General features: G+C 46.7%; 1 protein-coding gene across 1 annotated transcript in view; it reads left to right on the plus strand.

Annotated features, from left to right (window-relative positions):
* Positions 1–11,871, plus strand: part of CFDP1 (craniofacial development protein 1) — a 116,650-nt gene extending 104,779 nt beyond the window's left edge. The window contains exons 6-7 of the mRNA XM_006860161.1: positions 702–860; positions 11,781–11,871. Of these exons, the coding sequence (XP_006860223.1) occupies positions 702–860; positions 11,781–11,871 (250 nt within the window). The remainder of the gene's footprint in view (positions 1–701; positions 861–11,780) is intronic.
* Positions 11,872–13,365: the final 1,494 nt, after the last annotated feature.

The raw sequence follows: 13,365 nt of genomic DNA on the forward strand, positions 1-13,365 counted from the left end.
GGCATAGCTTTCAGAATCACAGCAACTCACAAGCCGCCACAGTATGACAAACTGACAAACGAGTGTTGGAGAGATGGAGGAGTGGACATGGGAAACTCAGAAAGGAAGTGGGATGTGTGATATGCATTGAGGGACTGAAATCAGTGACATGAAACAAAATGTGTATCAATTATTGAATGAAACTGACTGGCTCTGTAAACTGTCACCCAATTCACAATTCAAAGTATAAACCAGAGAGTTCTCGTAGTCTTGGTTTTGTTTTTGAAACTTGTTGTGAGTCGATGAAGGTTTATAGAGCAGATCATCAGTTTTCCATCTCAATTGGAACTGGGATTGCAATCTCTTCCATGTGACAAGTTACCTCACTTCCTCCCTGTGGTTCCTGTTTCCAGTCACCCTACTTCCCAGTGCCTCTGCACCTTGTCCCAGGGATATGCTGCCTTTTTGATCATGAATGATTGCTCGTTCCATGGTGAGCAGGTGTCCTCCCTATCTATATACATGTTTACTGCTTGGCTGAAGATGGGGCCATGGGGATGTGTTCCATTCCAGACCTGAAGGGTGGTCAAGGGCTATAGCCTTGCGTTCCTCCAGTCTTTCTGACCAGTTAGTTCTTGTCTTTTTTATAATTTTGAGTTTTGTTCCACATTGGAGAGAGACCCTAGTTTTTGCATGCTGCTTCATGTTGTCTCTTTCCTTAGGTTAAAGAGATCAAGTGGCATGAGCAGCCTTCTGGGGAAAATTGGAGCCAAGAAGCAGAAAATGAGCACCCTCGAAAAGTCCAAACTGGACTGGGAGAGCTTCAAGGAGGAAGAGGGGATTGGAGAAGAACTGGCCATCCATAATCGAGGGAAGGAGGGGTAAGAAGATGAGTCCCAATCACTATGAAGCCGTTTGTTACAAACAACTCAATTTAAGTAATAGGAGCTTTTCTTGGAGAGATGAAAACTGAGTTTGCTCACAGAGATCTGTGGGGCAGGCAGGTCCTGTTGGTGGAAGCCCCTGAGATGAAGGGAAGGAGGGGCTGCGGTAGCACTTCAGCTGAGCTCTGAGTTGCCTTTCTGTTCACTTGCTGGGCTGGGGCTACTTCAGCCTTGGCCTGACCTGAATTGTTTGGCTCTTGCTTCCAAACTACAGGCATCTGGGTGCCCAGCTGTTGTCACATTACCATGGAAATATTTTTGTTCATGTGACAGTGGCCCACGGTGAGGCTTCCCCCTTCACTAACAAACCTGTGTGACAGGTCAGGCCCTAAAACAGCATGACAGGCCATCACTTGAACCAGCTTCCTCTTCACTTTGAAAAACAAAGAGAATGTCCATAAGTTATATATTCAAATTATAAAGGGTCCCTTCATGTCTTTCTGGTGATTAAAGAAAAAATCCAGAAAGAAGTGATGTTCATTTCAGTGAGTTCTAGGTGACTCAGAAGGCACTAAGGAGACAGGTTTCTGCTGCCATGCTTCCGTGGCTCCAGGTCCACAGCCCCATCACCACAGTGGAAGGAAGTTGTGAGTGGTCCCCTCACCAGTAAGCTTTCCTCAGGCAGCTTGCTGGCTCAGCTTCTTCACCAGTAAAATTGGGACAGCGATACCAGCCCCCCTTCACTGAATGGCTGTGAGGATTTCATAAAATAATACTGTAAGATTTTTCTACAATCATTTTGAAGCCCCCTGGTATGTAAACCTGTATATGTATACGTGTGAAATTCATATAGAACACTTCGCAGAGTGACATGAAGTGGCAGATATCATCCATCTGACCAATGAGCTAAGGTATAATGAAGAGGTTAGTTATATGGTTGGGTGTCATGTTTCTAAATTGGGCTTCACAATAATCCAGTGGCCTCAGCAGCTGACCTGCAGATTCAGGAAGAAGTTACAGTGACTCTATGAACTTGTTTGGCTACCAGACTTCTAGGTCAGTCTGTCAAAGACAGAATGCCACAAGACAGTGGCCTTCATTGGGCCATCCTCATGGTTCCTGAACACCTGAGTAGGCCCTGGCAGAGGTGCAGGCAGGGTAATCCCTGGTGTCTTCTAGAGCAGTCCCCTGATTGGTGTGGGCTGCTTTCAGGGTCTGCACTGCGCCCAGCTCCTTCCTCTACTTGAAGAAGCTGTGGTAATGCAGCACTTCCTCCCATGAGCCGCTTTTGCACCGTGGACAGCCTTCATTGCTGCTCTGAGTATTCATTATATGGGTTGGACAACATTTACTCTGGTCCAGTTAATAGAGGTCTTGTAAAAGCCAGAAGTGGTGCTGTTAAAGATAAGGGAGGGTTACTAAAGTGAAGACTGGAAGAGAAAACAAGATTAGACAGGACATCTGCCCAGTGAGGATCTCTTCAGGCAATGGAAAGTTGCCTAACTGGGTTAGGGAGCAACTGATAGAATGCACTGCTCATTCTCTCCTTTTTCCTCCTTGCCGGAGACATCTTCCCCCTGGCTAGATGTTTCCTTGGTTTCCAGTGCTCTTCCCAGGACTCCTGTGCCCTGCCTCCCACTCTTCTCCCCTCCACTCACTCCCCTCACCTTGCTCCTGCAGACAGATTAGAGACACCCAACACCTAGTCCAAGAAGAGGCCTGGGACGCTGGTTCTCACCCTGGCTCTGAATGAGAATCACCTGGGGAGATGTTCTAAAGTTCAGATGGCAAGCCATCCATCCCTGGGTGAATCTGCTGAATCAGGAGTCTTGAAAGATGGGTCACAGATCCTTATGTCAGTTCATATTCCGCAGGGGATTCTAATTTAGAGCCAGGGTTTACAATCGGGACCAGACTTCTGGAGGAGGGAGTAGGACAACCTGCTGGTAAAGAGCTGATATCAAAACAGGTGATTCTAAGAAGGCCCAGGAGATCTTTGTTGGGAAGTGTGTCCGGTACCACATGTCACACAAGGAGCAAACCTAGGAAACCTGCTTGGGCAGAGGCAAGCCAGGCCCCCGAGTCCTCTTACACAGATGCCAAGAAGGGCCAAAGGTATCACCTGGGGAATCCCAAGGAGCACGCCCCAAGAACAAAAGTGACCTTCGCTGATATTTAAGAAGAAGGTAAAACGTCCTCTGCTCACTACTGACCCTGCTGTCTAGAGCTTCGCTGGGAAGCTAGATGCCTCCTTCCTTTTAGACCCCCTCATGCATCTCTGCCACTCACACAGCCCTTTTCCTCGTGGTGGCAAGCGCTGCTTGAAGGTATCTCTTCCCTGTCTACCTGCCTGGACTGTGTTCTTCAACTTGGCATATCCCATAGCTGAGCCCTGAATTTCTTCTCATCACATTCTAGCCCCTCGGAAGGCTCAGTAGTCCCATGACTCAAGTAACATTTTCTGCTGAGGACTCAAAATAAAAAAATCCCTCGCCCACCTTTTCCACTGAGTTCCAGATTCCCATATTCAGCTATCGCTGGCCGACCATTCCACACATCAGAGTTCTCATCCAAAATCCCTGCTTTCTCTCCATGAATGGATGCCTCCCTCCCATCTTTGGGGTACGGCATTATCAGCACACTATTGGGGAACAACCAAGGCGTCATCCTGTTTTCACTCAGCTCCAGCAAGTCTCGTTGGTGATTCCTTCACAAAGCATCTCCCTCCATCACATCTGAACAACTCCGCCCCTACTGCTCACAAGCAGCCCCCACCACCTGTTGCCAAGATTCTTAAAAGCTCCCCAGCTTCTCCTGTTTGTCTTCCTTGAATCCCCTCTCCTTCCTGTTGTTGTTAGGTGCTGTCAGGGTGACACCAAGTCACAGCGACTCTGTGCACAACAAAACGAAACACTGCCCCGCCCTGTACTTTCCTCACAACTGTTGTTAAGCTTGAGCCCATTATTGCTACCACTGGGTCACTACAGCTCACTGGGGGTCTTCCTCTTGTTTGCTGACCTTCCACTTTACCAAACATGATGTTCCTCTCCAGGGACTGATCTTTTTTGACAACATGTCCAAGGTACAAGAGATGAAACCACAATCATAGCTTATAAATAGAACCTATTCCTTGCGTCTCCTCTGCTGAAAGTCCTCCGGTAACAATTAAAAGAAAGCTGAGCTCCTTGCCCTGGTCTCCCAGTCCTCCGTGAGCCTGGCTCTGCCTACTGCCTACCCCCTTCATCCTGCTCACAGCACCTGCCTCCACCCAGCTCTGACTCCTCCTCAGACCGGCTTAGGACAGGCTCCTTCCTGTTTGTCAGCCAGAGCTCAGCTCCCGTGACACCCCACACACACACACACACACACACACCTGCCCCCAACTTCTCAGCTGTCTAGGGTAGCTCAGCTCCAGGTAACCTTCCCAGTCTCCTCACCAGGTTTCATTTGCTCCCTGCCCTTACGGTCCTCTGAGGCAGGTTGCACCTTTTGTTATAAGTTAGGCCCTTTTAGGCGGGTCTCATTTCATTGCTCTGTGGTCAGCACCTAGCCCAGGGCAGGTGCCCAGCAAATGAACCATGGTAGCATCATCTAAATGCCCAGCCTACTAACTTCCAGACAGCTCTGCCTAGTAGGGCTGGAATTTACTGCCCCAAAAAGAAAGGTGTCCTCCCAGACACCATTTTCCATCACAAAGCTAGTGGAAATACTGGACCCTCCAGTGGTCTTCTGTGTGGGGAAAACATGCTGCTATTTCTCTTGTTCCCAGGGCACAGACGCTAGTCAGATGTGTGGCATTGCCTCCCCGTCCAGCACTGCAACCCAATCGTAGACCCTTTCTCATCAGCAGGCCACCTTCCGCTGAGAACCCAATGCATAGACAATAAGGGAAGTGAAGGCTGCAAGCGTGAGAGCCTTACCCACTGCTCTCCATCCAGTTGAAGGTCATGAAGCTCTATGATTGGAAACCAGGTCTTTCTGTGGTTTGGAGAGGCATGAAGGGGGGGACCAGAGAAAATAATTTTCTGTCTCCGAAAAAAATCTATCTCCAAGAGTGTGGAAGTGATGGGGAAGGAGGCAGTGGAGGAGAAAATGATAGTCACTGCCCTTCAGCTAGAAGACCACAAGGGGGTGGGCAGGCAGGTCAGTGCAGCATGGGGCAGATTGGTTCTTTCAGTTGCATTGTCACAGCCAGAAAGGACTTGTCATTACATCTCATTGAGCAGAGCTGTGTTCGCACTACAGGGTACTGCCATTGTCCACGGCTTTGCCAGTGTTACAGACTGAGGGTTCCTCACTTTTTGCTCCTGTCTGTTCTGCAGGGAACCCTTCCTCAGATATCTACACAGTGGCTCTGCTTGAAGCTGAGAGTCGGGAACAGCTGAGCCCCTGTGTCCTCAGTTGGATATGCCCCTTCTCTGCACGCCTCTCATGGGCACTCGGCTACAAAGCAGCCTTGTGACTGAGCGTTAGGCCCCTCTTTCCCTCAGAGTCTGGCCTCACGGAGGGTGGGAATCCCAGACAGTAAGGACTGGCATATTCCCTGGTAGCATTTTCTCCTTTAAACGTGTCCTCTCGTCCCTTCTTTCATTTCTCTGCCCTCCTCACTGACCTCCATCAGGAACATTGGGGACAGAAAAGTAATTTAGGTTAGAAAAGCAGAAAGATGTCAGCCTATTGTGTCTAACCTCGTTTTGAAAGGAGGAGCTAGATAGACAGTCCCTTAGGTTCTTGGTACTATTCCCTAGAAGCACAGCTACGTCTGGACTGGGTCACAGAAGGCAGTCGTAGCAGGGAGGGATGGGATGGTCCCTGTGGGCTGGGCAGAATCAGACTGGGCCCCTGGAGGCCTGGGCCTAGACCAGCATAGCTCCAGGATGGGAAAGGAGTGAGAGCTATCCCCATTTCCCCTACCCCTCATTCCTACTACCCTTGTCAGCAGGCAGTTCCTCTGCTCCGGGATCCTAACATACTTGGTTCAAACAAGTCGTGCATTCAGACTCCTGAAGAGACAGCCTCCCTGAGGTTCCCTTCCTCTTCTTGGTACGTTTATCTTGGGTTCTGAGGCTTTGTAGAGAGGTAGTCAAGTCAGAAAGGGGAAACAGGAAACGCTTCACCCCTCTCCCATCTGTTGGTAGCTTTATTGTCAAAGCATTTTCACTGAGTTCTGTGTTCGTGGGGACTTCAAAAAGTTCATGGGGAAAATTCACTTTTTTCATTCCATTTTTCTATAAACGTTGAAGCCTCCCTCATATTATCTAAATGGTATTGCAATTCTTATTTCCCATTTTACAGAGAAGAGAAAACAGTAAGGCACAGAAAATTCAGTGCCCTACCCTAAGTTGCACTGAGGGAAGCAGTCAGAACCTGGACCCTCCCCACCCTCATCTTTGCTGGCTCTCTGAGGTCGGGGAGGCAGGCCCAGTGGAGGTATTGTTCTGGGGCAGCACTGAGCAGGAAGCCCAGGCCATCCCCAGGAACCTGTGAGCTGTGAGGGGGAGCAGTTAGCAGACCTTCCTTCACCTGGGCGGCCCGTGCGAGTCTAGTTGCATTCTGCACAAGTGCCCTCATTGCCATCTGAGGATGTCCCTCTAGCTGACCTCAGCTGGCATCTGCCACCCTGTGTCCCCCCGCTTCCCTCTGGGTAGTCTCAAGGTGTGCTGGACTTAGCATAGCTCTGAAACCTGCAAGGTCATCTTGGCTGCCAGTGAGCATCCTAATATAAGCATCGTGTACTCTTTAAAGGAAAATAAGGAACAAGGACCCCAACTCAAGGCCACGTGTGTCCTCCCCTCACTCCACCCCCATCTCCCAGGTTGCTGCTGCTACAGGTTGGAGGTGGTGTTAGGTACATTGAGTCAAGTCTGACTGTATAGGGATTTCGAGGCTGTAAATTTTTACAGAAACAGAAACGTTCATGTTTCTCCCTCCAATGGCTAGTGGGGTGACAAGACCAGGAGGAGAGGTTGGCCGCTCCAGCCACGGCTGCACAGGTTCAGGAAGCAGGCTGTTTGTGAACTTTCTTCTGACTCAGAGTCTTTGCTATGTCTGAGCCACCCCCAACACTGCTGGTTGGGTAACTGCCTCCTTAGAATAAAATGCTGTTGTTGTTGTTGTTGTTGTTGTTAGGTGCTGTCACATCGTCTCCTACTCATAGCAACCCTGTGCACAACAGACCAAAACACTACGTGCTCCTGCTCTAGCCCTCACCATTGTTAGGTTTGAGCTGTGAAAACAACTGTGTCAGTCCATCTTGTTGGGGTTGGGGGTCTTCCTCTTTTTCACTGACCCTCGACCAAGCATGATCTCCTTTTCCAGGGACTAGCCCCTCCTGACAAAACAGCCAAAGGATGAGAGCCGAAGTCTCAGCATCATGGCTTCTAAGGAGCATTCTGACTGTACTTCTTCCAAGACAGATCTGTTTTTCTAGCAGTTCATGGTACTTTCAGGATTCTTTGCCAGCACCATAATTCAGAGGCATCAATTCTTCACCAGTCTTCCTTATGCACTGTCCAACTTTCACATACATATGAAGCGATTGAAAATACCATGGCATGAGTCAGGACCACCTTAGTCCTCAAAGTGACATCTTTGCTCTTTAACACTTTAAAGAGATCTTTTGCACATTTGTCCAGTGCAATTCATCACTTTGATTTTTTAACTATTGCTTCTATGAGCATTGATTTTGTATCCAAGTAAAGTGAAATTATTTGACACCTTCAGTTTTTTTCTCTGTTTATCATGATGTTTATTGGTCCAGTGTGAGGATTTTGTTTACTTTACACTGAGATGCAATCCATACTGAAGGCTATATTCTTTGATATTTATAAGCAAGCGTTTCAAGTCCTTTATACTTTCAAGAAGGTAAGTTTTGTCATTGTGTATCACAGATTGTTAATGAGCCTTCCTCTAATCCTGAGACCACATTCTTCATATAGCCCGGCTTCTTGCATTATTTGCTCAGCATTACAGATTGAATACGTATGGTAAAAGAACACACACAACTCTGACACAGACCTTTCCTGATTTTAAACTAGGCATTATCTCCTTGTTCCCTGTGAGTCACTGCCTCGTGGTCTATGTACAGGTTCTGCAGGAACATAATTGTTCTGGAATTCCCATTCCTTGCATTGTTATCCATAGTTAGGTATGATCCACATAGTTAAATGCTTTTGCATAGCGGATAAAACACAAGTAAACATCTTTCCATTATTATCTGCTTTCAGCCAAGATCTATTTAACATCAACAGTAATATTCCTTGTTGCGTGTCTTCTGAATCCAGCTTGAATTTCTGGCAACTCCCTGTCAATGTGCTGCTGCAACCACGTTTTCATTGTCTCCATCTAAGTTTCACTTGTGTGTGGTATTGTTGATACTGTTTGAGACTTTCCACATTGTGTTGGGTCACCACCTTCCTTTGGAATGGCGTAAATATGGATCACTTCCAGTCAGTTGACTAAATCTTCCAAATTTCTTGGCATAGACTAGTGAGTACTTCCAGCTCCGTATCAGTGTGTTGAAACATTTCAGTTGGTATTCCATCAATTCCTGGAGCCTTGTTTTCTGCTAATGCCTTCAATACTGCTTAGACTTCTTCCTTCCGTACCATTGGATCTTGATACTTTCTACATCAGTCAGTATTTTGCTAATGTTGTTGTGAAGCGCCATCGAATCGGTTCTGACCCATAGCAACCTTGTATAGGGTTTCTGAGGAGCAGCTGGTGAGTTTGAACCACCAACCTTGCAGTTCAAACGGCTTGCAGTCTGGTGCATTATCCCACAGCACCATACCAAGGCTCCTTATAGAATCCTTCAATGTTGCAAGTTGAGGTATGAATTTTTTCTCAGTTCTTTTCAGCTTGAGAAGTGCTGAGTGTGTTCTTCCCTTTTGATTTTCTAACTCCAGATCTTTGTGCATTTCATTATAATATTTTACTTTATCTTCTTGAATTGTCCTTTGAAATTTTTTGTTTGGTTCTGTAACTTCATCATTTCTTTCACTTGCTTTAGCTGCTCTACATTCAAGAGCAAATTTCAGAGTCTCTTCTGACATCCACTTTGGTCTTCTCTTTCCTGTCTTTTTAATGACCTTTTGCTTTTATCACATACAGTCTTCTTGATGTTGTCCCACAGTTCTTCTTGGTCTGTGGTTATTAGTGTTCAATGCATCAACTCTGTTCTTGAGGATGGCCTCTAAATTCAGTTGATGTATACTCAGGGTTGTGTTTTGGCTCCTGTGGACTTGTTTTAATTTTCTTCAGCTCCAGTGTGAACTTGCATGTGAGCAGTTAGTGGTCTGCTCCACAGTCAGCCCATGGCCTTGTTTTGAGCTTTTCCATCATCTCTTCCCACAGATGTAGTCAATTTGATTCCTGTGATTTACATCTGGTGAGGTCCATGTGTATAGTTGGCATTTATGCTGAAAGCAGATAATTGCAGTGAATAAGTCCCTGGTCTGGCAAAATTCTATCAGTGTTCTCCAGTGACATTTCTGTCACCAAAGGGATATTTCAAACTACTGATCCTTCCTCTTTGTTTCCTACTCTTGCATTCCAATCACCAGTAATTATCAGTGCATTTTAATTGCATATTTGATCAATTTCAGACTAAAGAAGTTGGTAGAATTCTTCAATTTCTTCGTCATTTGGTTTGGTGGTTGGTGTGTAAATATAAATACTAGTTGTATTAACTTGCATTCTTTGTAAATGTATACATACTATCCTATCACAGACAGCACTGTATTTCAACATAGATCTTGAAAAAAATTTTTAATGATAAATATAATGTCATTCCTCTTCAATTTGTCAATACTAGCTTAGTAAATCTTACGATTGTCAGATTCAGAATGGCCAGTACCTGTCCATTTCAGTTTACTTAATGTCTAGGTTATTGATGGATCTTTATGCATTCCGTTTCATTTTTTTAATAAAATAATAGTTGGCTTTAAAAAGTTAGTGCAAAAAATGTATTTTGTTTTAATACTCTTTTAATACTACAAACTTTATTTGAAGCCTTATTGTAAAATTGCCTGTGAAAGGGAGGAAGAGATTAGATTATTCCACTGGGAGCCCTCACCACCCAGCACCAACCCCCTGGTGACTGTGCTCTGGTGATGTAACCCTCACCAGGCCTTATGGATACACTGAGAGAGCACCCTCCTCAGGCCTTACGGATACACTGAGGGAGCACCCTCATCAGGCCTTATGGAAACACCATTACATCGCATCTTCATGATGACAGCCCTTCAAGGAAAGGCTGTTACCTTTTTTTTTTTTTAAGGAATATGAGAGTTGACAGCATTGTGTCGTTTGCCTAGAATTAGGATTTGAACACAGAGCATGTGGCCTCAGTTGTTGGGCTGGTGCAGCAGGCTTGGCTGGGCAGGACTTCCCAGGGGGCTGTGGGGGGCAGGGAGCGCACATCCTGAGCCACAGAGGCACAGGTTCCTCACCCTGGTGGAATGCCCTTGTAACAGCAACAAAAGACTGATGGGAGCAGAGAGTCCATCATGACTCCCACTACCAGCCTCAATTTTCCTCTCTAGGGATTAATCAGCAGCAGAGACCTCCTCTTCCCCCAGCCTCACCCTACCCCAGGCAAATCTCTGATGCCTTTATGGTTTTGAGGGGCATTAACGTGCAGCTGTGTTTCATTAAGCAGCCAGCCTGGCTCCGGGCAGTCGGCTCCCTGCCTCAGCACTATGCTCCCTCCTTCATGCCACAGGACCTGAGGAGACGTGTGCACTGACCCCGCCCCAGGATAGAGGCTGGTCACCTGTGTGGACCATGGACACTTGATCTCATTCTCCTAGGGAGTCTAGAGAAAGGCCTCTTCTGTCATCCAGCAGAAGCAACCTGAGCCCAGGTTGTCTTCCAAGGAGAGAAGAGGGAAGGGAAGGGAAGAGCTAAAGGCATTTTGACTTCTAGCAGATACACTTTATGCACATGGACTCCCCAGCTCACAGCAGGCTTCTGCTATTGTTAAGTCATTTCTGACGGAAGTCGAATCTCTCTTTTTTTTTTTTTTTGTAGTTTTCATTATTTCTGCGTTTTATTAATTGTCTCTTAAGTCTTCAAGTTTTCTTTATTCTTATCAATCTCTTTATAATGCTGTTTGTCTTTGGGGGATGGAAACTTTACACACCAACTTACGTATTATTAAATGGACTGCTTAACAGTGATAATCACAAGGTCAGCAGTTCAAACCCACCAACCACTCTCAGAAACGACATTGGATCACTTAATGGCACACCACAACAATTAACACGTACCTCCCCACTCCCCAAATAGATAGCTGTGAGTGTGGCTCATAACAACTCGACTGTGTTTTAAGATGGGACAGCTGTACTTCACCTTGATAGCAATCCTGTGAGGGACTTCCCACCAGGTCCCTCCTGTTTTCTTTCAGGTGTGCGGTTTGATCTATAGATGCAGAAGGAACAGCTTTCTCTCCAGCCAACTCAACACAATATTGATTAATAGTTTGCAACCAGTGCCAGGAAATCAGGCATCACTGTTACACTGTTGAGGAAAATGAGACTCAGAGATGTTGAGTGATTGCCCAGCTAATGGGTGACTGGCTAGGTAGGATTTCAACCCATGTTGACTAAACAAGTTCTTCTCTCAATTGCAGTGTCTTCCTGCCACCTAGTCTCCTGTATCCTTTCCCTTTGATAAGTTGCCTTCTCTTATTCATTTTATTGTCCTTCACATCTGAACCAGATCTTCCTATAGACAAGGTCGGGCTCCTCCTAAAGGAGTCATGGGTGGGCACTCCCTTTCATCTGTTGTGTTTGCTGTTTTGTAGTGGTCAGCCCTGGGCCACACAGGCCAGATTGTATAGGGGAGGTGGGATGCAGCGGAGGCATTTTCTCTTACTGGATTCTTTTAACAGACATCTTTCTCATCTTCTTCTAGGTATATTGAACGGAAGGCTTTTCTAGACCGAGTGGATCACAGGCAGTTTGAAATTGAGCGAGATCTCCGGCTGAGCAAGATGAAGCCCTGATGTTATGAGGAGAAAGCAATAGCAGCTGAATCCTGTTTACAATGTGAGCTTCTTGTGCGTCTGTGAAGTGTTCCGGGCTCTTCTTGAGGCCTCCCAGCCAGGTCTTTTCTCCTACATGGACGTTCTGCCTGCATACCTTGCCCTCACATGTTTTCATTCATTTTTGTTTTTTAAAAGTTTGTCCTTAAGAAAAAATAAATAAAAGTTGGTGCTGTGAGGGGCTGGTGATGATGACCGCATCCCTTGTCTCCCCCTTTGTCTGCTACAGAGGCCGAGCCACGCAGCCCTGGCCTGTCTAGACTACCACAGCGCTTGTTGGCCACAGTGACGAGAGCTGACCCACCTGGGCACACAGTTTCCCAGCCTCTGGGCCCACGGGGCGCTCTCTTCCTGAAGGCAGCCCTGCTCCCTAGGACCCTGAGAAGGCAATGCCAAGTCCCTGGGCAGTTTTGTTCTCAATTTGCTCATGCTTCTGTCTGGGACTCTTCCTCCCCTGAATGGGTGGGATGCCTGTCATTACAGCCCCAAACTAAGAATGAGAATCTCTTCTTGCTGAATTAGAGATGTTTTTCCCTCCAGCCTTGTTCCTCTTCCCAAAGTTAAAGTCAACCTCAGATCTGCTCCCACCTCAGTAACTGTTCAGTTTTTAGTGTGTCAGAGAAGAGTCAGAAGAGCTATTTCTTTTTTATACTCTTTCCAGAATAAATTCAAAACCTGCTGCTTAGAATCAAGAATTCTGAGAGAATAACAGATCTGTGGTGAGGAGGGCAGTGGGGAGAGAGCCCCAGGACCTGGCTTTATGTGTGTGTGTTTGGGGTGGGCAGTAAGTAACATGAACCAGTTGGGGGGAAGTAGTAGGGTTTCAAAGACTGGAATCTTGCCCATTCTCAGGCCAAGTATCAGTTTTGAGCCTCTGTTGTCTAGTCTGAGTATGGCATGAGTCACAGCACTGTACGGTACCTCAGTGCGTTGAACTGAGCTAATGATAGGCTCATCTAGCAGATCTCCCCATCAAGCCCTCCAGTTAGTGGTCAGGAGATCATGGTAACCAAGGCCTGATTGTCAGAACAGTTTTGTGGTTATGGACCGTCTTACTGAAAAAGTTGCAGAGCTTAAACCAGTTTGAATTGATTCAGTCATGCCAGTACAGCAAAATCGGAACCGACTTTGCAAAACGTAGGTGCACCAGATGATAATTGGAACAGGAAAACCTACAGGTCAGAGCCCTGTAAAGGAGGCTTGGAAGAGGCCGAAGTGTGAGCCCTTCCAGGAGCTTGATGTTGGAGGCTGGAACACTGCCAGGACTTCAGAAAGTCACACTCATTCACAGCAGAGCCGTCAGCGTCCATCTCTGAGCCCGCCACCATTGTTGACAACTGTACCTCCCAGGAGATTTGGTTACTATGCAGTGTACACACTGCTCAGTTTTCTCAGAGGGTCTCGACCCGTAAGTTTTCCCATTCCCGTTATTATTCCAGTACACCCACACTTTAC

Source organism: Chrysochloris asiatica, unplaced genomic scaffold (assembly GCF_000296735.1).
Source record: "Chrysochloris asiatica unplaced genomic scaffold, ChrAsi1.0 scaffold00037, whole genome shotgun sequence".
NCBI classification, from domain to species: domain Eukaryota; kingdom Metazoa; phylum Chordata; class Mammalia; order Afrosoricida; family Chrysochloridae; genus Chrysochloris; species Chrysochloris asiatica.